The sequence below is a fragment of the Pelophylax lessonae genome, assembly GCF_965119305.1.
Source record: "Pelophylax lessonae genome assembly, chromosome: 9".
NCBI classification, from domain to species: domain Eukaryota; kingdom Metazoa; phylum Chordata; class Amphibia; order Anura; family Ranidae; genus Pelophylax; species Pelophylax lessonae.
Window position 1 is genome coordinate 269,006,844 of NC_138776.1, and position 27,754 is coordinate 269,034,597.

At 47.6% G+C, this 27,754-nt stretch overlaps 2 protein-coding genes across 2 annotated transcripts in view; both read right to left on the reverse strand.

Annotated features, from left to right (window-relative positions):
- LOC309564458 (uncharacterized protein) overlaps positions 1–27,754 on the reverse strand; it is a 1,566,033-nt gene that overhangs the window by 1,046,868 nt on the left and 491,411 nt on the right. The gene's annotated exons all lie outside the window — the stretch shown is intronic.
- On the reverse strand, positions 16,591–18,227 carry LOC309564029 (uncharacterized protein; the record flags this gene model as incomplete). The annotated part of the gene is made up of 1 exon (XM_082268653.1): positions 16,591–18,227. One exon carries the CDS (start codon positions 18,225–18,227, stop codon positions 16,731–16,733), a length of 1,497 nt encoding a protein of 498 aa, XP_082124779.1. The 3' UTR covers positions 16,591–16,730.

Here is a 27,754-nt window from a genome sequence, read left to right on the forward strand (position 1 = left end):
TAAAGCAGGGCTCAATTTCCTACTAACAGCAAGTGTGCTAACTTATTGTGACTCTGAGTGTAGTGTTAGTGTAGTGTTACAATAGTGTCAGTATAGTGTAGTATAGTTTAATGTCAGTATAGTGTGACAGTGTAGTGTGTCAGTATAGTATAGTGTTATAGTGCGTCAGTATAGTGTAGTGTCAGTGTAGTTTGTTAGTTTAGTGTATTGTCAGTGTAGTGTGTCAGTATAGTGTAAGGTCAGTGTAGTGTCAGTATAGTGTAGAATAGTGTAGTATGTAGTGTGTCAGTATACTGTAAGGTCAGTGTAGTGTCAGTATAGTGTAGTGTCAATGTAGTGTGTCAGTATAGTGTGTCAGTATAGTGTAGTTCAGTGTTTAACATAGCATTACATTTAGTGCTGTAATAGCTGTGTGGTTTGTTTTGGTCCCCCGCCTGCCCCCTTTTTATTTAATTGTCATCCGCAGTTTTTCTGACTGCGACGCGCGTCAGTCCTCAATTTAAAGGGCACCAAATACCACTTTTCCTGAATAAAGTGCATCCAATTACACATTTCCCAGTATCTATGAAATTAGGGTAATAACCCCCCCCCCCTTCATGTCTGGGAGGTCAACAAGGAGAGGCACTGTGAGGGGGCCAGCAGCCTATGTGTCACCAGGCAAAGGTGGGCGTGGTTGGTCCTCAGGCAGGGCACCTTTGTCGTTGTTTAGTGATGTTGCCCGTGCTATCCAGCCACAGCATGCAGAAGAGGTGGTGGACTGGCTTACTGAACCATACTCATCCTCTGTCACCCAAGCAGAGACTAGTGTGCAGTCCACTGCAGCTGCCAGAGCGGCTTATTTTGCCTCCTTGTCCACAGCTACTCCTGTCATAGCCCCAGCATTAGGCATGGAGAAGTCAGCTGAATTATTTGAACACAGCATCAACCACTTTCTTCTTGACGATGCACGGCCATTACTTGATTCAGATTTTGTTTCTGAGGATGAGGAAGGTGGGAACATGAGCCTACAGAGAAGGGAGAACAATGGAAAACAACCAAATTGGCAGTCATTTTCCCCCAGCGTATTTCCAAGTTGGCTCCAGTGATGATGAGGATGGAGGGGATACTGAATATGAGGTTACTGATGCAACTTGGGTGCCGAAAAGAGCAGAGGAGGAAAGTGAGGGTGAGAAACAACCCAAACAAGGCAAGATGTCCTCCAGAGGCAGCAATCATGGAAGAGCAGAGAGCAGTCACCCTATTCCATCAGATTGTGGATCCGTTGTGTGCAGCCGATCGCAATGTTGCAATATGCAATCTGTGCTGCAAGCAGATCAAGCGTGGCAAAAACACCAGCCATTTGGGTACCGCATGCTTGTCCAGTCATTTAACCTCCCACCACCTGAAAGCCACACACAAGGGACACAATTCTTCTCCTTCTCCTTTACCTCTCATGTCTACCCCTGCTATATCTCATGACTAGTGTTGAGCGAACACGGACTGTATTATTCGTGTTCGTACCGAATAATTGGATTTTTTGTACCCGAACACGGACACGGACACTTTACTGTATGTTCGGGTAAAAATCCGTGTTCGGTCGTTTTATTTCCGGGTTTTGCATGCTTTGGCGCTCTTTTCATGGCGGGCTTTCAACAGCCAATCAACAATCGTTTAACTGGTGTGCCTTAAGCCATCCCAGCCATGCCTGCAAATGTCTCAGTAGCTGTGATTGGCCGTCTGAAGCATGTGACCAAGTCTTTATAAGTTCGAGGCAGCCGCAGCGGCGTCATTATGCTGCTTAGATTCAGGGACAGAGCACACATCAACGTGCTGGCTGCTGATTAGGGAAAGATAGGCAGGAAAAAACCATTTGTGTCCGGATAGAATTGAGGGACAGGTCGGAGTGTTTAGGCAGGGCGAGTTGTAGGCATTTTAGGGATAGAGTCTGCTGAATTATAGGGTCAGTGTCTTCTACAAACTACAATCGATATTGCTGTGTGGGGGGTGGGGTCTGCACTCAATCCTGATCTACGATCTCTTCTCAATCCCAGTGGCGGAGCTAGACTTTTAAAACAGGGGTGGCAAAGGGGTGGCAAGATATTATTTTGGGGGGTCAATATGCAAAGTGTCATTTAGTGTCAGATTTGTCCACCGCAATGTCGCAGTCCCTCTAATAATTGCTGATCGCTGCCATTACTAGTAAAAACAATTAAACAATAAAAAGTTCCATAGTTTGTAGATGTAATAACTTTTTGCAAACCAATCAAAATACACTTAGGATTTTTTACAAAAAATATGTGGCAGAATAAATACATACAGGTGGCGGACAGGATACAGCATGCAGACAGGATGCAGTGGCAAACTGCCCCCCCAGGTGTAAAGAAATATTTAGTGTAATTTCAAAACAAGAAAATACTTAAAACAGCAGCCAATTTACGCAATAATAATCCACAGCATTCGCATCAGTTTCTGCAACAATGATCCCCAGCAACGGTGCTAGCTTATTAAATAACCCCCAGCATTGATGGCAGTGACTGCGATCCCCATGTTAACTGGCTGGAGTGGTTAACTCTCTGGGAGGTTAATTAACCACTTGAGCTCTAGAAGATTTTACCCCCATCATGCAACGCTGTACCCAAATAAAATTGATGTAATTTTTTTACACAAAAAAAAAAAAAGCTTTCTTTTGAGGGTATTTGCATACCGCTGGTGTGTGTTCGCTTTTATTATGTGAATGAAAAAAGAAAAAAACTATTTTGAAAAAAAAAAATATTTTTTACTTTCTGCTATAAAACATCCAATAAAAAAAAAAAAATTCTTCCATAATTTAGACCAAAATGAAATCTGCTGTCTTTAGTAAAAAAATAAGTGTATATTAATGTGTTTGTGTGAAAGCTAAAATGCCTACAAATGAGATATATAATGGAATTTTTTATTTTTTTATATATACTAGAAATGGTGGTGATCAGCAACTTAGGGTCCTTTCACATGGTCCGCATCCGCTGACGGAGTCTGTTCTACTCAGTGGGGAACGATCCGCCGATCCCCGCTGAGCAGGCGGATGACCGCTCCGTCTCCGCTCTGTGTGTGGAGACAGAGGTGTCAGATCCCCGCTGTCCTTTATGGGGGAATCGGATGAGAATGGACCGTCTGTCCATTCTCATCCGATCCCATCCGATCTGCTGGATGGATGGAAAATAGGGTTTCCATCCGTCCGGATTTCATGGATAGGATCGGAAGCGGATAGCAGCGGGTGTCATCCGCTGCCCCTTAGGGATGCATGGAGCATCCAATCAGATCCACCTGAAAAACGTACAGGCGGATCTGATCAGATCATTCTTGTGAAAGGACCCTAATAGTGGGACTGTGATCCTGACACGGGCCTGACACTTTGTGGGAACTAACTAACTGCCACATCACCAGTGACACTTATGCAGTGATCAGTGATAATACTATACACTGTCACTGTACTAATGACACCGGCTAAGAAGGGGTTAACATCTAGGGGCAATCAAGGGGTTAATTGTGTGCCTAACAATGTGTAACGTGTGCTGCTTTTTACTACCGATCGATTTGTTTATTTTCTCTGCTTTGCAGGGAAAAAGAAAAAAGCGATCATTCCCTCTGTAAAGAGCCCTGTATTGATTGTCAACACAGAGCTCTGGGCTGTGATTTGACACAGCCGATCAGCAGGTCTCGGCTGTGAATCATTGGCTGAGATCTGCTGACAGTCTCTTGCTGTGTCAAATCACAGGGGAGTAGGTGGGTGGGAGCATGTGCCAGAAACCTTGAAACAGGCAGGGACGCACGCCTGTAGCCGACACCCCATCACAGCACATATACTGCGACGGGTCAGCAAGTGGTTCATTGTTAATGATATTTGTAATATGCAGCATGAGGAGGTAATTCATTTCCACTGGTCACTGATGCATTAGTGACCGACCAGTGGCAGTAAATTAACCCCTTTGTGCTGCTTTAGTGGCACCAATGTTAGTGTTAACACTGACACTGGTGCCACTAATGCAGTAAATAGGGGTTAATTAACAGCCACTGGTCGGTCACTAATGCATCAGTGACCAGTGGAAATGAATTACCTCCTCATGCTGCATATTACAAATATCAGTGGCAATGAACCTCCCCACAGCCTCAGTCTCTCTCTCCCCAAGCCCCCCCCCCCCCCCCCCCAATCCTAAGTATTGCTTACTTGTGCCTTACTAACTTGGTTCCTCCTCTGGCAGCACACTCTTCTCCTCTGACTGTGAGTCCTCCTCTCTCTCTCATCCCGCCGGCGCCGGGCATCTCAGTGACGTCACGTCAGGGGGGAGTGTCTATGCTGACAGGGAAGGAGAAGGGCTCTGCTGTTCTAGGCTTGTGCCGAGTGCAGGAGCGCACTCGGCACATCGTTTCAGGCTGCAGCTACATAGCGGATGGTGTGTAGTAGTCATCCACACACACACACAGTGTACTCTGCGGACTGCGAGCACTTCACCTGCGCCCCCTCCTCTAGTAAATGGTACCACCCAGGGCGCTCCCCTGTGATTCCTCCGCTCCGCCTCCCTCCCACTGCCTACCAGCTCTCCATCCGAATCCGATCCGCCTCCCTCCGCAGCTCCCGCCTCCTGTACGGCGATCCTCATCCCCTGTGATTCCTCCGCTGCGGCGCTGTCATCCACCCACCCAGGATTGGGGTGGCAACAGGGGTGTTAAGGATTTCTTCTGGGGTGTCAATTGCCACCCCAGCTAACCCTCTGGCTCCGCCACTGCTCAATCCTGTTAGGGACAGAGTCTGCTGAATTTTAGGGAAACTGTGTTCTACAAACTACAATCGATATTGCTGTGTGGTGTGGGATTGGAGATAGGCAGGTGTCAGTGATCCACATCCATTTTTCTGTGTGTGAGCTGCAGTGAACACAATCTTTTTGGGCTGCAGTGAACACAATCTTTTTGGGCTGCAGTGAACACAATCTTTTTGGGCTGCAGTGAACACAATCTTTTTGGGCTGCAGTGAACACAATCTTTTTGGGGTGCAGTGAACAAAATCTTTTTGGGGTGCAGTGAACACAATCCTTTTTGGTGTGCAGTGAACACAATCTTTGTGGGGTGCAGTGAACAAAATCCTTTGTGGGGTGCAGTGAACACAATCTTTTTGGGGTGCAGTGAACAAAATCCTTTTTGGGGTGCAGTGAACAACATCCTTTTTGGGGTGCAGTGAACACAATCTTTTTGGGGTGCAGTGAACAAAATCCTTTGTGGGGTGCAGTGAACACAATCTTTTTGGGGTGCAGTGAACACAATCTTTTTGGGGTGGAGTGAACAACATCCTTTTTGGGGTGCAGTGAACAAAATCCTTTTTGGGGTGCAGTGAACAAAATCATTTTTGGGGTGCAGTGAACACAATCTTTTTGGGGTGCAGTGAACACAATCTTTGTGGGGTGCAGTGAACACAATCTTTTTGGGGTGGAGTGAACAACATCCTTTTTGGGGTGCAGTGAACAACATCCTTTTTGGGGTGCAGTGAACACAATCTTTTTGGGGTGCAGTGAACACAATCTTTGTGGGGTACAGTGAACAGAATCTTTGTGGGGTGCAGTGAACACAATCTTTGGGGGGTACAGTGAACACAATCTTTGTGAGGTGCAGTGAACACAATCTTTGTGGGGTGCAGTGAACACAATCATTGTGGGGTGCAGTGAACTCAATCTTTGTGGGGTACAGTGAACACAATCTCATACTTCTGAAGGTTTGAGGGTGCTGCCTGTTCCATACTCCCCCTACTCCTCATCTAGCCTTTTAGGGGTACAAACAATAGTAATTGGGGCCTAGTGTGGTTGTGTACGTGTGATATACATACACTTTTTTGGGATCATATTTTCTATTCCGCTATTTAATCAAAAACCTTTGGGGATCAGTTAAATTGGGGGATAGTCTGTGTTGGTACGTGTGAGAGAGATCCACCTTTCCAAGTTGTTGGGGTTCATCTCATACTTCTGAAGGTTTGAGGGTGCTGCCTGTTCCATACCCCCCCTACTCCTCATCTAGCCTTTTAGGGGTACAAACAATAGTAATTGGGGCCTAGTGTGGTTGTGTACGTGCGATATACATACACTTTTTTTGATCATATTTCCTATTCCGCTATTCAATAAAAACCTTTGAGGATCAATTGAATTGCGGGATAGTCTGTGTCGGTACGTGTGAGAGAGATCCACCTTTCCAAGTTGTTGGGGTTCATCTCATACTTCTGAAGGTTTGAGGGTGCTGCCTGTTCCATACTCCCCCTACTCCTCATCTAGCCTTTTAGGGGTACAAACAATAGTAATTGGGGCCTAGTGTGGTTGTGTACGTGCGAGATACATACACTTTTTTTGATCATATTTCCTATTCCGCTATTCAATAAAAACCTTTGAGGATCAATTGAATTGCGGGATAGTCTGTGTCGGTACGTGTGAGAGAGATCCACCTTTCCAAGTTGTTGGGGTTCATCTCATACTTCTGAAGGTTTGAGGGTGCTGCCTGTTCCATACCCCCCCTACTCCTCATCTAGCCTTTTAGGGGTACAAACAATAGTAATTGGGGCCTAGTGTGGTTGTGTACGTGCGAGATACATACACTTTTTTTGATCATATTTCCTATTCCGCTATTCAATAAAAACCTTTGAGGATCAATTGAATTGCGGGATAGTCTGTGTCGGTACGTGTGAGAGAGATCCACCTTTCCAAGTTGTTGGGGTTCATCTCATACTTCTGAAGGTTTGAGGGTGCTGCCTGTTCCATACTCCCCCTACTCCTCATCTAGCCTTTTAGGGGTACAAACAATAGTAATTGGGGCCTAGTGTGGTTGTGTACGTGTGATATACATACACTTTTTTTGGATCATATTTTCTATTCCGCTATTCAATAAAAACCTTTCTAGGGCAAGATCTTAAATTACAGAAATATGAGGAGACCGTCAAATAAGGGCCGTGGCCTGGGTCGTGGTGCTGCTGGTAGAGCTCCTGTTGCAAGGAGAGGACATGGTCGATCTGTGCCAGCTACACGCACAAGTGAAACACCTTCCTCAAGTGTGAGTAGGCGACAGAACCTGCATCAGTATTTGGTAGGGCATCAAACGCCCCTAGAAGTGATGAGGCCAGAACAAGTTGAGGCGATAGTAGATTGGTTTGCTGCTGACAGTGCCTCCAGTTCCTTCACATTGTCTCCCACCCAGTCTACTGCAGAAAGGTCAGAGTTGGCACCTGCAGCCAATGTCCAACCGTCTTTCACCTCACCCCCTTGCAAATCAGGCCAGCAGTCTGAGCCCCAAGCCATACAGCAGTCTCTTATTCTTTTTGAGGACTCTGTCAGCAGGGTTTCCCAGGGCCATCCACCTAGCCCTGCCCCAGAAGTGGAAGAGATTGAGTGCAGCGATGCCCAACCACTTATTTCTCAAGATGAGTACATGCAAGGATCATCGCAGCACGTCTCCGATGATGACGAAACGCAGGTGCCAACTGCTGCGGCGTTCAGCATTGTGGAGACCGACAAGGAGGGCAGGGGTGAAGACTGGGTGGAAGATGATGTGGAGGACGATGAGGTCCTCGACCCCACATGGAATGAACGTCATGCAGGTGACCTGAGTAGTTTGGAGGAAGAGGCGGTGGTCGCACAGAGCCACCAGCACAGCAGAAGAGGGAGCAGGGTGCAGAAGCGGAGCGGCCGTGCCCTAGACACTACGCCCGCTACTGCCCAACGCAGCAAGGGAACGAGCGCACCAAAGTCAGCTCAAAGGAGTTTTCTAGCGTGGAAGTTCTTTAGAAAATGTGCTGATGACAGGACACGAGTGGTTTGCACCCTGTGCAATCAGAGCTTGAAGCGAGGCATGAACCTTCTCAACCTGAGCACAACCTGCATGATCAGGCATCTAAGTGCAAAGCACGAGCTGCAGTGGAGTACACACCTTCAAAACCAAGAAACGTCTCTGGCTCATCCTGCTTCCTCTTCTGCTGCAGTCTCGGCCGCTCCAGCCACATCTGTAGTGATACCGGCACCTGCCACCCCGCAAACAGACGATCTGTCAGCAACACCACCACCTGGGTCACCAACAACCATCTCCACAATGTCCCGTGGAAGCGTTCAGCTTTCCATCTCCCAAACACTTGAGAGGAAGAGGAAGTACCCCCCTACCCACCCGCGATCCCTGGCCCTGAATGCCAGCATTTCAAAATTATTGGCCTTTGAAATGCTGTCATTCCGTCTGGTGGAGACGCACAGTTTTAAAAACCTTATGTCGGTGGCTGTCCCACAGTACGTCGTGCCCAGCCGCCACTACTTTTCCAGGCAAGCCATCCCTTCCCTGCACAACCAAGTGGGGGAAAATATCAGGTGTGCACTGCGCAACGCCATCTGTGCCAAGGTCCACCTAACTACGGATACGTGGACCAGTAAGCACGGTCAGGGGCGTTATATCTCCCTAACGGCACACTGGGTAAATGCAGTGGCGGATGGGCCTGAGGCGGATAGCAATTTGGCGCATGTCCTTCCACCACCGAGGATTGCAGGGCGCTTCAGTTTGCCTCCTGTTCGTAACTCCTCCTACTCCGCTTCCTCATCCTCTACCGCCTCCTCATCCGGACAGCGTAACACCTTCACCACCAACTTCAGCACGGCCAGGGGTAAACGACAGCAGGCAGTTTTACAACTTGCCTGTTTGGGGGACAAACCACACACCGCGCAGGAGTTGTGGAGGAGCATGGAACAGCAGACAAATGAGTGGTTGCTGCCAGCGAGCCTCAAGCCCGGCCTGGTGGTGTGTGATAACGGGCGAAATCTCATAGCAGCTCTGGGCCTAGCCGGTTTGACGCATATCCCTTGCCTGGCGCATGTGCTGAATTTGGTGGTGCAGAGGTTCCTTAAAAACTACCCCGATATGTCAGAGCTGCTGCAGAAAGTGCGGGCCGTTTGTGCGCACTTTCGGCGTTCTCACCCTGCTGCTGCTCGCCTGGCAGCGCTGCAGCGTAACTTCGGCCTTCCCGCTCACCGCCTCATATGTGACGTGCCCACAAGGTGGAACTCCACCTTGCACATGCTGGAAAGACTGTGCGAGCAGCAGCAGGCCATAGTGGAGTTTCAGCTGCAGCACGCACGCGTGAGTCGCTCTGCGGAACAGCACCACTTCACCACCAATAACTGGGCCTCCATGCGAGACCTGTGTGCCTTGTTGCGCTGTTTTGAGTACTCCACCAACATGGCCAGTGGCAATGACGCCGTTCTCAGCTTAACTATCCCACTTCTATGCCTCCTTGAAAAAACAATTCGGGCGATGATGGAAGAGGATGTGGCACAGGATGAGGAGGAGGAGGAGGATGAAGAGGTAACATTTCCAAGGCTTTCAGGGCAGTCATTCGCAAGGGGCTCCGAGGGTGGGTTCCTGCACACGCAAACGCCAGGGACGCAATTGTCCAGCAGGGGCACAGTTCTGGAGGATGAGGAGGATGAGGAGGAGGAGGAGCTGGAGGAGGAGATGGAACCATGTTCACAGCAGGGTGGCACCCAGGCCAGCTCATGGCCATCACTGGTGCGTGGCTGGGGGGATACAGAGGACACGGACGATACACCTCCCACAGAGGACAGCCTTTCGTCGCCTCTGGGCAGCCTGGCACACATGAGCGATTACATGCTGCAGTGTCTCCACAACGACCGCCGAGTTGCCCACATTCTAACTTGTGCTGATTACTGGGTGGCCACGCTGCTGGATCCCCATTACAAGGACAACGTACCGTCCTTAATTCACTCACTGGAGCGCGATCGCAAGATGCGCGAGTACAAGCGCACGCTGGTAGACGCCATGCTGCTGGCATTCCCATCTGACAGCGGGGCCACAGTGGAAGCACAAGGCAGAGGAGGAGGAGGAGGAGGTCGCCAACGCAACCAGGGCACCGCCAGCACCTCAGAAGGCAGGGTTAGCATGGCCGAAATGTGGAAAAGCTTTGTCAGCACGCCACAACAAACAGCAGCACCAGCAGCTCAGATGGAACGTCTTAGCAGGAGGCAGCATTTTACCAACATGGTGGAGCAGTATGTGTGCACACGCCTACATGTAGTGAATGACGGGTCTGCCCCCTTCAACTTCTGGGTCTCCAAATTTGGCACATGGCCTGAGCTTGCCCTTTACGCCTTGGAGGTGCTGGCGTGCCCTGCAGCCAGTGTATTATCTGAACGGGTATTTAGCACGGCTGGGGGCGTTATAACAGACAAGCGCAGCCGCCTGTCCAGAGACAATGTGGACAAGCTCACGTTCATTAAAATGAACCAGGCATGGATCCCACGGGACTTTTCCGTACCTTATGCAGAATAGCAATGGATACCGACCTTACCCACCCATTGTTCCATTTTTGCTCTTTCTCACTCTTTTGGGGTGTACCCTCATTTAAAATTTTTGAAAAGAAGCAGTGTTGGCTACCTCGTCCTCCTCCTCAGGGCCAGATTAATGTAGGGGCTATTGGAGCTGCAGCTCCAGGCCCCTACCTTTTATATAGGCCCCGGGTTGGCCATATTCACTGTTACCGCTCTTCTGTCACTTGTAAACACAGAAGTCTGGCTTCTATGCTCGCTTCCCCAGGCAGCACCCTCAGAACCTCCCCACACAGCGTGAAGGCCGGACAAGGAGGGACAGTTGGCGATGCATGGATGTGTTTATGGGCTTCAGAGACAGCATCCCATGTTGAATTAGGCATGCATGGCTGCACCCTTCCTCCTCTGGGTGCATGGCAAGGCACGGCCCTTAAGGCCCTTCAAAATCCTCAGCACCAAGCCCATGATGCTGTTAATCCGGCCCTGGTCCTCCTCCACCGCCGCTTCCACCTACACCGCCCATAGGTGTGCGCAGCCTATTGCATTAAGGTGTGCACCCCAAAGTTGAAATACACATGCATGTGTTTGCCAGCAGGGAGAGTAATGTATCGGGGCCATGTACCTGTAGGCAAGGAGAAATAGAGCAGAGCAGGTCCCAGGGAGATCTTTCCCATCTCCTCACTGGCAATGCTATGTGCCCTAGGTGATTAGGGTGTGCCCAGGCACACCCAGCACACCCTGTGCGCACGCCTATGTCACCGCCACATCCACCACCACCTCAACCTCCCTCCTACTCCATATGGGCCTCGTCCTTCAGAGATGAAGAAGAACATTGTTTTATTTTTCTGTTTTTTTTTGTTGTTTTAAGTTATTTCCCTATCCACATTTGTTTGCAGAGCACTTGCCATGCTCTTAATTACGTTTTGCTGCCATTTGCAGCACTCTAGCCCTTTCCTTTGGTGTTTTAGAGCCATTTTAGTGCCTTAAAGTTCGGGTCCCCATTGACTTCAATGGGGTTCGGTGTCCGGGAAAAGTTCGGTAAAAGTCCGGGACACGGACCCGGACTTTTTTTTAAAGTTCGGCCGAACCCGTCGAACACGGACATCTAGGTGTTCGCTCAACCCTACTCATGACCTCTCAGCAGCCTCCACTGACAGGGATGATGGTGTAGCAAAGGGTGTCACAGGTCCTTGCAACACATCTGCCAGGAGCACAACACCAGCTGTAGAGTATAGCAGGCAAATTTTGTCTGCCCCAGCAGCTGCAGCTGAAAAAAATAATACACTCCCTGACACTCACATGCCCAGAATCAAAATTCCAGATTGTCAAAATTGATGACTTTACAACTCCTGCCTTTCCACTTGTTGGATTCTGCCCCCTTCCATGAATTTGCAGACTGTGCTGTACCACAATGGCAGGTTCCCAATCGCTAATTATTTTCATGTAAGGCCATTCCAGCTCTGTACAATCATGTGGAAGGCAATGTATTGGCATCAATGGACAAGGCAGTAAGCCACAAGGTCCACCTTACTGTTGACTCGTAGTCCAGCAAGCATGGTTAGGGAAGATTCATTTAGTTCACAGCACACTGGGAAGGATGCAGGACAGGACTCACTGCTGGAGCTAGTTTTACTGCCATGTCTCCAGACAGCTGGTGGTGATGATGCAAGATATGTGAGATTCACCCCCTTCTCCATACCCTCCTCTGCTGGATTGTCCTAAGCACCACCAGTATCCCCTAAGTGTTCAAGCGAGTGAGGCTAAAAGATGCCATGCAGTACTTCAGCTAGTCTGTCTAGGGGACAGGAGCCACAATGGAGCCGAGATTTTTTTCAGCTCTGCAGGCCCAGAGGTGATTCACACCATGGAAGCTTGAGCCAGGAATGGTGGTGTGCGATAATGGCACTAACCTCTTGTCCGCCCATCGACAGGGAAAGTTGACACATGTACCATGTCTGGCACATGTCCTCAATTTGGTCGTGCAGTGTTTCTTAAACAGGTACCCAGGTTTGCAAGATCTTCTAAAGCAGGCCAGAAGAGTCTGTAGCCATTTTAGGGGGTCATACACAGCCAGTGTTCAGCTGGCTGAAAATCAATGAGAATTCCACCTTCCCGTAAACCGCCTGATTTGTGACATGCCCACCAGGAGGAACTCAACTTTGGCAATGCTGCAGCGACTGCACCATACAGCAGAAAATCGTGAACAAGTACCTGTGTGAGTATGTTACAACGACAGGCTCAGGGAGTTTGGATTCCCCCCCCCCCCCCACACTAATGGCTGCTGATAAAGGATACATGCACTGTACTGCCACCATTTGAGGAGGCGACAAGGATGATGAGCCATGACAATGCATGTATCAGTGACACAATCTTTTTTTGTGTTACTGCTGGAGCATACTCTGTGTGGCATCATGGTCAGGGCATCAAGGCAGAGCCGCGAGAGGAACTTCCTTTCCTTCCTTTTCCTCTCAAGGCCCGCTTATACAGACAACATTCTTGCGACGTCACAGAACATACAGGAGGATTCTGTCAGTTTTGGAGACATAGAAGCAGAGGAAGACATACATCAAACCTTAAGAGATGGTTTTCAGTCCTCAGAAACCCTGGAAATAGTACGTGACTGTGAGGGGACAATTCCAGATATTGTAATCTTCAGTGACCCCGAGCACTCTGCATCTCATGCATCCCCAAATTTGCAGTCATTGGGCTCACTTCTTCTTCAAAGCCTGAGAAAGGACCTGAGAATTTGTGCCATCAAGGATAAGGATCATTATTGGTTGGCAATCCTCCTTGACCACTGTTACAAGGGGAAAGTCTCATAACTCATCCTGCCCTTGCAGAGGGAGCAGAGGATGAAATATCTTGAGGACACCTTAAAGAGGAATTTATGTAATGCCTTTCCAGACTCTGATAGGTTACAGTTGCATGGAAAAGGTAGTTTTGAGGTTTCTGTTGGTCAAAAGAGGAGCATTGGAGAAGGGAGCTGCCTCAGTGATGTACTTAAACAATTATTTAGTCCTGCATGCCCAGGGCTGTCAGCTTCAAGATCCCAACAGCAGTGTCTTCATCACATGGTGGAAGGTTATCTAGGGGCGAGTCCAGACAGAGAGCTTTCCAGTAGATGATCTATTGGGTAACTGGGTCATGAGAATAGACCACTGGCTAGATTATGCCCAGTATGTAATTAAGCTGCTGGGCTGCCCTGCATCCAGCGTACTTTCTGAATGGGCATTCAGTGCTGCTGGAGGTTTTGTGACAGATAAAAGAGCACGTCTGTCCACAGACTCCGTTGACAGGCTGACATCTGTCGATAAGAATCAGTCCTGGATTGTCAGCAGTTATCAAGCCTGGTCCCCCATATAGATCCCCCCCTTACAGCAGGCCAGGGTGAGGTCCTCCATATAGATCCCAGGTCCCCCATATAGATCCCCCCTTACAGCAGGCCAGGGTGAGGTGAGGTCCCGTCCCCCATATAGATCTCCCCCCCTTACAGCAGGACAGGGTGAGGTGAGATCCGGACCCTGGCCTGCTGTAGGGGGGGATCTATATGGGGGACCCCAGAGTGACCTGACCTCACCCGGGCCTGCTGTAGGGGGGGATCTATATGGGGGACCTCACCTCACCCTGGCCTACTGTAAGGGGGGATCATGTTCCCCATATAGATCCCCCCTTACAGCAGGCCAGGGTGAGGTGAGGTCCCGTCCCCCATATAGATCTCCCCCCTTACAGCAGGCCAGGTTCCCCATAAAATAGATACCCTTTACATAGTCTTCTCAGTGTTCTCACACAGTCAGTCACTAGACTAGTACAGCCAGTACTACTCCAGTCCTACCTTTTTTTTCACCTGTGTCCCGACTCCCGATCACAGGCTAGTTTTTCCTCCTGCAGGCTGCAGCACCACTGTCACCACTGGCTCTCTGGCCTCTCACCTGCCGGCTTCTTCTGCTGCGGCTGCCTGGCCTGGTGGTTCTCTCCCGCGCTGCGCTGGGCAGTCGCTTCATGGGTTAGTCCCTCCCCCAGACAGTCCCTCTCCGCCTGGCCTGTCTCCCCCACCACTCCACAGTGGGCGACGCCGGCTCCGGCTGGATCAGATTCGGCCGGGAGCCGAGATGCTCAGCCAGCAGTGAGAGTGAGCCAGGGGCAGAGAGACCTGCGAGTGCGAGCAGACTCAGCGGGTGGCGGCGGCCAGCCTATCATGACAGAGTGAGTGACATGACACTGCGGTGCTATGTTATGCTATGTGCGATGGTATGTATTTCCATGATGACGGCGCGGAGAGCGGGAGCGGAAGGACATGCCCGAAACTGGAGAAATAGTCCCTGAAAGCGAAGTGGTACTAGCGGAGGGTGTGTTGAACCCTCCATACAGACCCACTGAACCCCTGGGGTTCGATCGAACCCAGGTTAAGAACCACTGCTCTAGAAGGTCACGGTGTGAAGGCACCACCAACACCCAATTTTTCCGTACCTGTTATTTCTATCCAAATTCTGCGAAAGAGACACCAGATTTTATCTAAAAAAAATTGGTAATCTTGTTGCCAGTGCACTAAATTTTGGCCTCATCATACAGACTGGCTCCCCAAGACATTGTTTACAAAATAAAGAAAGCTTATAGGGAAAATCAATGTAAATATCATTCTAAATGTCAGTTTAGTTTTGCTGCAGCAGGTTCTATACACGGTACAGATGCGCCACATTACAGGCAGACTAAGGGCCAATCACCCTAGACACTATATTTGTTCTGCTTCGCGTTATTGAACTGTTGTATAACACTAGTCAGACAGCTTAACAATAATTCAGAAGTGAAGAAACGTGAGACATCAGATCTGTATGTATTCTTTTTTTTCTGAATAACTTTGTAAAACTACAACATAAGCATAAACAAAACAAATGTGTCAGTACATTAAACATTATACAGCAGCCTCACTCCATCAGTCAAGGTACTCAGACAATTCCATCATTAGTCCAGAAATAGATCTAGAGTTCTTCTGCATGCAGTCTGCTGGATCTGGGGGTCAGTTATGAAATGGAGGAAATACAGTTCCAGGTTAAAGGTTACAGCCTCTCCTCTCCCTCTGAAGAAAACACTACTTCCTGTCAAGCTCTGGCAAATAATAACTAACTCTGACCACTAGATGGCAGCAACATCAACAACATTGCAGTATAATCTGTAACAGCACATTGCCCACATTTAATATGACCAATATGGGCAGAACAATATTTAAAGGAATTTTTCATTTTTATTGTTTCATTTTAGGCATCAATAACATCACTGCTACTTTAAAAACCATATTTTTTAAACCTTTTTTTGCATTGGTTCATGTCCCCCAGGGCAATACCCGGGTCTCCATACCCTTTTTATGGCTAAGAAAATTGCATATAAGCCTTCAAAATGGACACTTTGACTTTTCCTGTTTGGGTTCTATAGACTTCGATTTGGTTCATTGTTCGGGTCCAAACATTTGTGATGTTTGAGAGTTCTGGTGTGAACCGAACATGGGATCGTTCGGCCCATCTCTAGTAATATCATTTCTAGGAGGACTATTCATTGAGCTGCTACATACTTTTCATCTTTATGTAAACGTCTCCTGACATTTAGGGATCTATTCATAATGGCAGGGTTCAATGAAAGTGCGGGAGTTACTCGTCTCTGTGAATTGGGGTAACAAATGAATGTTATTAGGCCCTTTGCTGCTGTTTGAATGTTTTCCTCTGATTTAAAATAGAGAATGTTGCATTTGGCCACTAGATGGAGCTAATTCTTATGATACTTTGTTCCATATAATAGCCAAATGCAGTTTTCTCTGTATTCCATTAATGGTTGGTATAATATTGCTGGTTTAATTATCGGATGTCCTTTAATGTGACAATCATTCGCCCGGCTGTGCCAAATTCTGCCCGTATTTTCATTATCACAGCAATTTCCTCACTTATGGGGCAATAATGCGCTATTATTACTGCAGTGCCACATTATGGCCACTAGATGGAGCCAATAATCATAGGAAATCACTGGAATACAATATGAGCAATGCTGGTCACGGCTGGGGGAATGCGGGTCATATTCATTCAACAAAGTTTTCAGAACCAGATCTGTAAGTGTTTGTGAAATCTTCCCGCACAAAATGTACTCAGCCAATGAAAGGTAATGACTTAATTTTTATTTTTCTCCTGCTATCAATGGCCAACACGGGAAAACACTTCATCCATGTCTTTGGTGATCTCTGACCTCCTTATGAAGTGTTTCTTACATGATCAAGATCAGCCATGGAGTATATCTGAGGTGTATATCAGGGTGTGCTTCTTCCCCACATGTCCACCAACATTCATATACAAGACATTTCCCACACACAAGGCACTAATACACCTGGAGGGTTGTGTGGGACCCCTGATGTACAGGAAGACAGGACTTCAGTGAGGAACGATTCCCTTACTCAGGACAGGAAAGTGACTTCTCCCTCGTGTGAGATCTCTGATGTCTGTAAAGATGGGACTTCACTGAAAAACATTTCCCACACACAGGACAGGAATACGGCTTCTCCCCCGTGTGCAATCTCTGATGTGTGATAAGAGTGGACTTCTGAGAAAAACATTTCCCGCATTCAGAACAGGAATACGGCTTCTCCCCCGTGTGCAATCTCTGATGTTTGTAAAGACCGGACTTCTGTGAAAAACATTTTCCGCACTCAGGGCAGGAATACGGCTTCTCTCCTATGTGCAATCTCTGGTGGTTATAAAAATTGGATTTATCTGAAAAACATTTCCCGCACTCAGAACAGGAAAACGGCTTCTCTTCTGTGTGAGATCTCCGGTGTTTATTAAAACTGTACTTATCTGAGAAACATTTCCCGCACTCAGGGCAACAAAACGGCTTTTCCCCCGTGTGAGACCTCTGATGTATGACAAGTTGTGAATTTTGTACAAAACATTTCCCGCACTCAGTACAAGAATATGGCTTTTCTCCCGTATGCAGTCTCTGATGTCTGTAAAGGTTGCCCTTTTGTGAAAAACATTGCCCACACACAGGACAGGAAAATGGCTTCTCTCCCGTGTGAGACCTCTGATGTTCGACAAGTTGTAATTTTTGTATAAAACATTTCCCGCACTCAGAACAGGAATATGGCTTCTCACTTGTATGAGATTTCTGGTGTTTATTAAAACTGTACTTATCTGAAAAACATTTCCCGCACTCAGGACAACAATACGGCTTTTCCCCCGTGTGGAACCTCTGATGTGTAACAAGTTCTGAATTGTTTACAAAACATTTCCCGCACTCAGTACAGGAATATGGCTTTTCTCCCGTATGCAATATCTGATGTTTGTAAAGATTGGACTTCCTTGAAAAACATTTCCCGCACTCAGGACAGAAAAACGGCTTCTCCCCCGTGTGAGATCTCTGATGTTCGACAAGTTCTGTTTTTTGTCCAAAACATTTCCCGCATTCAGTACAGAAATACGGCTTCTCACCCATATGTGCTCTCTGATGTCTATAAAGACTAAACATCTGTGAAAAACATTTCCCACACTTAGGACAGGAAAATGGCTTCTCACCTGTGTGCAATCTTATATGTCTGTTAAGATGGGACTTCTCTGAAAAACATTTCCCACACTCAGGACAGGAATGTGGCTTCTCCCCCATGTGCACTCTCTGGTGTCTATATAATTTGGACTTATCTGAAAAACACTTTTCGCATTCAGGACAGGAAAACGGCTTCTCCCCCGTGTGAGATCTTTTATGCACATTAAGTTTGGATTTAGAACGGAAACATTTCCCGCACTCAGGACAGGGAAACCTTTTATCTGTTGGAAGGACGCCACTATCCTTCACAGTCTGAGGTTCCTCAGGATAAGAGGAATACGATGGTCCGGCACTGTCCCTCACAGTCTGAGGTTCCTCAGGATAAGAGGAATACGATGGTCCATCCATACTGTGTGGTCCCGGATGGACATTTGAGGTAGCCGGGTTTTCTCCTGGACTATACTGTGTGATGTCCTCATCTTCTACTTTACAGTCTGGAGACAAAGTGAGACAATCCTCTGAGGTTTTCCTCATCTCCCGTCCATGTACTAAAATAGAAATACAAAGATTATTACTAGACATCAGCAGATTGGTTCCCCTAAACCAAGACTCCGCCCACATCAGACAGCTTTGTCTCTGAGGATCTTACAATTCCCCCCTCAAGGTAACTAGTAAATGGGTCCTCTGATCTCCTACCAGTTCATTTCTTTATTTATGGACCTTAGTCAGAGAGTGAGGAAACAACGAGAACTGTCTTTTATAGGAGTGACAGCGATGAGGGGATTATAGGACGAGTGTCCCCTCCCCCTCTATCACTCATTGCCATCTTCCCAACACAAGAAGTCCCGCACTTCCTTATTTAGTCCATGATTTAGTCATGAATAACAGCGGGGCTGAGCCCCACCAGAGGTCAGAGAGTGAGGATGGGGGGAGAACAACCAAGATGAAGACTGGACTGATCCTGAAGATCTCCATCATTGGGTTACTGACTCCTCCCTCATTATCACTTTCTGTTTACGGTTCTAAAGTTGGAGGATGTTATCACATTATTATCACCATGTAAAAGTCTGTCCTCCAATCAGATCATCAGATATAAAATGTCCAGCTGGTAGGAAATGGGAGTAACAAAATAGAATCCATATTATGTGTATATATAGCAGTGGGTAGAGGGGAGAGAGCAGAAGTCAGGAGTATGTAATGTACAACATAGAGTATATAGTGCAGGGGTCAGGAGTATGTAATGTACAACATAGAGTATATAGTGCAGGGGTCAGGACTCATAATATTTGTGTTCAGTAATCAGTTGCAGAGGTCGCACACCGCTGCCTCCCATCTCCTGAGACTGCACTCAGTGACTTGGGTGTGAGACTATACAGACATATCCCTCCACCCGGCACAGCCAGCAAATAACAGAGCAAGTAACTCCAGGAGAATTGTTCTGTCAGAGATCTTGCTAGACCCGGGCATGGGGCCGAAGAACCAAGGTACATACCCCAGGTGTCTAGGCTGAGCTACTCCTCTAGTGAAAATGAACATTTTACTGCCAGCTGAACTCCAGAATCTCCATAAATCCAGTCTAGAGACATAAATTGTGTCTGCAGCACAGAGAAGGAAGATTATCCGAGAGAAATACAGGAATACAGGACGGGGAACACAGCTCAGGAAAGAGACCAGGGGATTACAGGCTGATATCACCCAGTCCCCCCCCTACTCTGGACCAATCAGTGAGCAGTATGGGTGGAGGAATGTGCACTGCTCAAAAATGATTAAAAGAACACTATTTAATTAGAGTATAGCTTCAAGTCAAGTAAACTCCTGGGATATTAATCTGGTCAGTTAAGTAGCAGAGGGGGTTGTTAATCGGATTAAGCTGCTTTGGTGTTAATGAAATTATCAACAGGTGCAATAGATGGGCAACAATGAGACAACTTCCAAAGCAGGAATACAGGTGGAGGCCAATGACATTTTTTTTTTATCTTTTCTGCGTGTTTGTCACTAGTTTTGCATTTGGCTGGGGTCAGTGTCACTACTGGTAGCATGAGGCCATACCTGGACTCTATAGAGGGGGTCAGTGTCACTACTGGTAGTATGAGGCGATACCTGGACCCTATAGAGGTTGCACAGGCAGTCCAACTCCTCCAGGATGGCACATCAATACGTCCCATTGCCAGAAGGTTTGATGTGTCTCCCAGCACAGTCTCAGGAGCATGGAGGATATTCCAGGAGACAGACAGTTACTCTAGGAGAGCTGGACAGGGCCGTAGAAGGTCCTTAACCCATCAGCAGGACCGGTATCTGCTCCTTTGTGCAAGGAGGAACAGGATGAGCACTGCCAGAGCCCTACAAAATGACCTCCAGCAGGACACTGGTATGAATGTCTCTGACCAAACAATCAGAAACAGACTTCATGAGGGTGGCCTGAGGGCCCGACGTCCTCTAGTTGGCCCTGTGCTCACTGCCCAGCACCGTGGAGCTTGATTGGCATTTGCCATTGAACACCAGAATTGGGAGGTCCACCACTGGCCCCCTGTGCTTTTCACAGATGAGAGCAGGTTCACCCAGAGCACATGTGACAGACGTGAAAGGGTCTGGAGAAGTCGTGGAAAACGTTACGCTGTATGTAAATCGCGCAGCATGACAGGTTGGGTGGTGGTCAGTGATGGTCTGGGGAGGCGTATCCATGGAGGGACGCACAGACCTCTACAGGCTAGACAATGGCACCCTGACTGCCATTAGGTATTGGGATGAAATCCTTGGACCCATTGTCAGACCCTACGCTGGTGCAGTGGGTCCTGGGTTCCTCCTGGTGCATGACAATGCCCGGCCTCATGTGGAGAGAGTATGCAGCCAGTTCCTGGAGGATGGAGGAATTTATACCATTGAATGGCCCCCACGCTCACCTGACCTAAATCCAATAGAACACCTCTGGGACATTCTGTTTCGGTCCATCCGATGCCGCCAGGTTGCACCTCAGTCTGTTCAGGAGCTCAGTGATGCCCTGGTTCGGATCTGGGAGGAAATACCCCAGGACACCATCCGTCGTCTCATTAGGAGCATTCGTGGGGACCACACACACTACTGAGGACCATTCTGAGGTCCTGCAATTAAATTTCAACAAAATGGACTCCCCTGCTGCATCATTTTGTTCACTTTGATTTTCGGGGTGTCTTTGAATTCAGCCCTCTGTAGGGTGATAATTTTCACTTCCATCAAACAATGTGGCATCCTTTCCTTCCTAACACATTACCCAGTCCATACCAGTATAGATCCTAACACATTCCCAGTCCATACCAGTATAGATCCTAACACATTCCCAGTCCATACCTGTATGACCCACCTGTGCTGATCTCTGTAGGAGTGTCCTCCTCTATAAATGTCCCCGTTATTCCATCTTCCTCCATAGACTGCTGATCATCCCTCACGTACGTCTCTTCTTCTTCTGCTTCTGCTTCTTCTTCTGCTTTAACCTCAAATTCTATATCGATTGGATCTCCACTCTAAACCAAGAAAATGAGAGAGAGAATATCATCTGGAAGATATAAGCTTTATTATTGTGATATTATATACATACACACATCCTCTCCAGAAGTCCATGTTCTAGATGCTCCAATCCACCAACCTTGTAACATTGAGGGATGGTGTGACCTTCCTGTGTAGAATCCCGGGAATACAGAGGACGGGGACATCTCTCTGGTGGGTTCCTGGTATTAGGTGACTCCATCATTTCCTTGTGTTCCTCTGAAAACTTCTCCATCACTCCATACTCTTCATCCTCCTCTTTATACTCTTCTTTTACAACAAACTTATCATCCGCAAGGTTTTCACTCTGAATATATAATAAAATATTTTTTGTATTAAACATGTTTGTGTTTAAATCATAACTACCAATAATTGTTCCTCATCTACCTGATGATGGTGAGGGATGGTGTGACCTCCCTGTGTGGAATTCCGGGAATGCAGAGGACGGGGACATCTCTCTGGTGGGTTTCTGTAGCTGGATGACTCCACCATGGTGTCCTGGTACAGATCTTTGTGTCCCTTCTGAAACTCTGACTCCTCCATCACCCCATCCTCATCATCCTCCTCTTTTATCTCTTCTTTAACCTCAACTTTAGAATCTCTCAGGTTTCCACTCTGAATATATAATAAAAATGACATCAATGGTAACAATGCAGATAATGTACAGATCCTAATGATACTATCAGTGATTGTTCCTCATCTACCTGATGATGGTGAGGGATGGTGTGACCTTCCTGTGTGGAATCCCGGGAATACAGAGGACGGGGACATCTCTCTGGTGGGTTCTCATTACTGGATCCATCTGTAGGAAACACACACACTGACTGAATACATTGTTTCTATGTGTTTATCAGATGATGGGGGATCTAGGTGGATCCTCCGTACTGCTCTCTCCTTTACAATAAAGTCTCCTCTTACCCGGTGATGTGAGGGGCGGCTGATTCTCCATCATGACGTCCTTCAACACAGCTCAACTCTCCTGTCAGTAACTCGATGATCTCTCTGGTGACTTCTCGAATCTTCTTTTTTATTTCTCTATTCCATCAGGGAGGGAGGTGGAGGCAATGTGATGGTCATATGATCTCCAGACTTCACAGGAGGAAAACTCTAGATTTGAACACAAATAGTAAAATCAAATGGCATTGCCAGAATCCTCCTCACCTCTCCATTCAGGTCTTTATTTATTTAAACCCCACTTCATGCTGAGGTTTCTGATATTACATACAATGCAGGTCCAACAGCCCTACTTTGCAAGTGAGGAGGCCATGTCAGAGTAATGTCATAGGAATCTCAGACTGTGATTGGAGGGAAATTGGGAGAAGGCGCTTTGGAGGGCGCTCTGTGAGACTTCTGTACACAAAATAATTTCTCCTGGATGCGTCCCACCTCTCCTAAACTGAAAGATGAACTTTGTATTTGGGCTTTGTCAGGACTCATCATATTCCTGTGATCTCCGTGTACTCCGGAGACTTTACTGATCACATTTTAGGATGAATATCTGAGACTGGGATCAATATGGAAAAACAATTCTGAACATTTACTACAAATTACATTTTTCCCTTTTTCTTCCCATTTGAATCTTATAAATGAAAGACATACATATTCCAATCTCCCCTAAATAATTCCCTATCCCACACCACTAATAAATGTAGAATAATCTGTTTTTCAGGAGTGTGGTGCACTTTCTTCTCCTTATTCAAGCATCCTCGTTTTGGCTGTGATTCATTCTTTCTGTCCACCTGCAAGGTGATTGATGTGGTTAGTCTCTGGGTGGAGACCAAACCTGATTTAAGCCAGCCAAGCCTGCATGGAACTGTTTCTGGGCATACTGGTGGGCACACCCTGGCTAATCAAGACTTATCATGGACATGTTTTCCAGCACACAAACAGGGAGGCAGGGCAGGGAATTCCTGTGACTACTATCTATACTGATAAGACTTGTCTAGGTGCCTAGCTGTTAATTAGATTCATGTTTAAAGGTTGCATTGTCATGTTTTTACTGGTTTTACGTCTTATCTATGCTAATATCCCCAAGAGGGGAATGGGAACTATTCAGCGTCCTCCACCCCTCTCTGCCTATCCCTCCACTGGCCTCTATTTAGTGTCTTCCACCCCTCTCTCCCAATCCCTTCACTGGCCTCCATTCAGTATCCTCCACCCCTCTCTGCCAATCCCTCCACAGGCCTCCATTCAGTGTCCTCCATCCCTCTCTGCCAATAATTCCACTGGCCTCCATTCAGTTTCTCCACCCCTCTCTGCCAATCCCTCCACTGGCTTCCATTCAGTGTCCTCCACCCCTCTCTGCCTATCCCTCCACTGGCTTCCATTCAGTGTCCTCCACCCCTCTCTCCCAATCCCTTCACTGGCCTCCATTCAGTGTCCTCCACCCCTCTCTGCCAATCCCTCCCCTGGCATCAGTTCAGTGTCCTCCACCCCTCTCTGCCAATCATTCCACTGGCATCAGTTCAATGTCCTCCATCCCTCTCTGCCAATCATTCCACTGGCCTCTATTCAGTTTCTCCACCCCTCCCTGTCTATCCCTCCACTGGCCTCTATTTAGTGTCTTCCACCCCTCTCTCTCAATCCCTTCACTGGCCTCCATTCAGTGTCCTCCACCCCTCTCTGCCAATCCCTCCCCTGGCATCAGTTCAGTGTCCTCCACCCCTCTCTGCCAATCATTCCACTGGCATCAGTTCAGTGTCCTCCATCCCTCTCTGCCAATCATTCCACTGGCCTCCATTCAGTGTCCTCCACCCCTCCCTGCCTATCCTTCCACTGGCCTCCATTCAGTGTCCTCTACCCCTCTCTGCCAATGCCTCCACTGGCTTCCATTCAGTGTCCTCCACCCATCTGCCAATCTCTCCTCTGGCTTCCATTTAGTGTCCTCTACCCCTCTGCCAATCTCTCCACTTGCTTCTATTCAGTGTCCTCCACCCCTCTCCGCCAATCCTTTCATTGGTCTTCATTCAGTGTCCTCCACCCCTCTACGCCAATCCCTCCACTGGCCTTCATTCAGTGTCCTCCACCCCTCTCCACCAATCCCTCCACTGGCCTCCATTTCATTTCTCCACCCCTCTCTGCCAATCCATCCATTGGCCTCCATTCAGTGTCCTCCACCCCTCTCTGCTAATCCCTCCATTGGCCTCCATTCAGTGTCCTCCACCCCTCTCTTCCAATCCCTCCATTGGCCTCCATTCAGTGTACTCCACTTCTCTCTGCCAATCCTTCCACTGGCTTCCATTCAGTGTCATCCACTCCTCTCTGCCAATCCCTCCATTGGCCTCCATTCAGTGTACTCCACTTCTCTCTGCCAATCCTTCCACTGGCTTCCATTCAGTGTCCTCCACCCCTCTCTGCCAATCCCTCCACTGGTTTACATTCAGCGTCCTCCACCCCTCTCTGCCAATTTCTCTTCTGGCTTCCACTCACCCAACAAATTCAATTCAAAATACTAACAACAACAATAAAGTCCTCCACAACTCGGCCCCCAGCTATATCACTAACCTTGTCTCACAATACCAACCAAATCATTCTCTTCGTTCCTCCCAAGACCACTTGCGCTCTAGCTCCTGTGTCACCTCCTCCCATGCTCATCTCCAGGACTTATGCCATCCTATGGAGCTCCCTACCCTAATCTGTCTGACTATCTCCTACTCTGTAAAAATTTTAGACAATCCCTGAAAACCCTTCTTTTCAGAGAAGCCTAGCCTGCCCCCATCTAACAACTGGGCCTTTATTTTCTCCATCAGCCCATCCTCCAAAGCTATTACCTTTTGTATCATTTGACCCTCCCCATTTGATTGTAAGCTCTAATAAGTAGGGCCCTCTGATTCCTCCTGTATTATATTGTATTGTAACTGTACTGTCTGCCCTCATGTTGTGCAAGCTGTTGGCGCTATAAAAATCCTGTATAATAATAACATACGCGTGTATCATCATCTGCTGGAGATAAAAGAGGTCACAGTGACTATGGAGGAAGAGGACGGACATGACGGGGGGGGGGGGGGGGTTACTGGGTGTAAATAGAAAATAAGATCTTATTACCTCCTCTGCTGCCAATTTCAGCAACGTCACCTCTATCTCGTATCACCCGGAGCTTCCTGTCTTTATATAACATCACTTCCTGTCTGTACCTGACATCACTTCCTGTCTTCCATAGAGACTTCCTGTCTCAGAAGTGAGATCACCACCTTGCGGAACTCAGAGGATTTGCAGCCCCGAGAAACGTCTCGTAGTGTGAACACGGCCTTGTGCTATGTGTGTATGTACTGTATATCCTTATAGATGTGTAGTGCTCATGATGATAACTGGTTCTTTCCCATACAGTACACCCGTCACCCAAGCAACAGTCCATTCACTCCGGCTCCAATAAACAGTCTAGGGGTTTGTCTTTTTGTTATGTATTGCTTGTAGAACTAAACTCTCACAGCTGGGGACCTTGAGGTATCTTTCTGACCAGTCTTAAGGCCCGTACACACGATAAGAAAATCCACAGGGAAATTTCATCCTACGACCGATCTGCCGATTTTCGGATTGTTAGTATGGTGCTTCCGACAGCCTACTCCGACTTTTCGGCTGACAAAATCCTGATGTGCAGGCTATAAAATTTTTGTCCTCCGTCAACACACGTCCGATTTTCGTCTCATTAGTACAGATTTCGACTGAAAAAAATCTTAAGAGCAAGACTAGGCATGCTCAGAGACGAAAGAACACATACAAATCAATCCAACACATGACATCACTTCTGAAGTAGAATTCTGTCGTACGGGAAAATTTGTATGAAAATAACCTCTTCACTTTCCACATCAGACTAGCATGCCACAAAAAAACCGACAACAGATCTTTCGATAATCTGATCGTGTGTACGGGGCTTTAGAGACTCACAGCTGAGTACCATGAGTCTCTTCGTGGCATCTGGTTACCCTGCACAACGGCACAGTTATTGACATCCAGTGCAATCTCAGAAACACCACACAGTGCAAGGGGGCGCTCTTCTTTTAGCTCACAGATGAGATTCTTGCTGAGGATCGGGGAATGGCCAGTATCTGGAACCCTATGAGGGTGGTCTCAGTCAAAGCAGCCTCTGGCAGTGTCAGTACATGGTCATCTACCACCCAAGGCGAAGATGGGAAATCATGCCAACCCCCCTGCAGGGGGAAAGGGCTAATGGCAACATGCAGAGCACAATAAATGCAATGTTTGTGGCATGGGCAAAATAGCACCGATATTTGTGATGTGGTGTTTGTGTTGACTAAATGGGGTTCAGGTTTGGCATCTGAGCTTCTTTAAAATTCAACAAACCCAGTTAAAAGAAAAAAAAAACTAAATTTTGGCGTATCCCTTTTAGAGAGTCAATGGCCACAGACATCCTGACGACCAGTGACAACTCTCCACCCGTCCCATCAGCCGGTCATTCCCAGCACACTGATGAATGTAAACAAAGGGGCGTGAAGCCAATCCTTTCAGGAGTGACTCGATCCTCATAGACTGCTCATTCTATCTGTTCATGGACAGGGAATGTTCTGTAAGTCTTTGCAGGTCTCTTTGTGCCCAGAGGGTGATGGTGAAATGGAGGAGAGCCAAGTAGTATAATGCCAAGGATTTTGCAGACAGAGGAAAATAGCTTTTCAATAATAGCAAGTATGTTGTGTGAAGGTCCTTCCTTAACATAATGACAATGTGGGCAGAGAAGTCCTCCACACCTCCCTCCTGTATGACATCCATGTCCTCTTCATTTCCTTCTGTCTCTGCATCCTTTAGGACCGGCATATCGAGATCTGACTCCAGCTGGAAAACTAGAGTGGGAGAAGAGGCGAGGAGTTTTAGAGCTCTGGACAAAGATGGCCGTATTAAGGCTGTAATCTGTACAAGGAATGGTTGCAGAAAAGTCTGCTTTTGTCAGGTAGGCCACATGTTGTGTGTTTGAGATAGAGCTAGAACTGGATACGGACATTGGTGGGAAACCAGTTCCTACTCGGGGACAAAGGACACATTGTCACTCTGAGGCGGAGTATTGAGTGGACTTTCAGCAGAGCGAATGTTCTACTGTGATTTAGAATTGGCTCCCTTTCGCCTGGTCTCCACCATAGCTGATGAAATGAGGGTATTCCCCTTTGAGGTACTCATGGAGTAGACTGCGGGAGATAGGGTAAGTGTGTCTGGAAGGAGTATGCGGTAACCCAGGTGTCCTGCAATGAATTATAGCTGTTGTAATGAAGCACCTGAGTACCTTCTAGGCGGGGCTCTAGATGGAAGTGACATTAAAGGGTGTGACCAATGGTGTGATGTAACACCTGAGTGGTTGAATTTTAGCATCAAGTTTGAAAAGTTTACACTGTGAAGTAAATACAATCCAGACATAGTCATGTTTATAAAGTAATGGTCAGAGGTACAGGGTGACCCTGACCCTGTCTTAC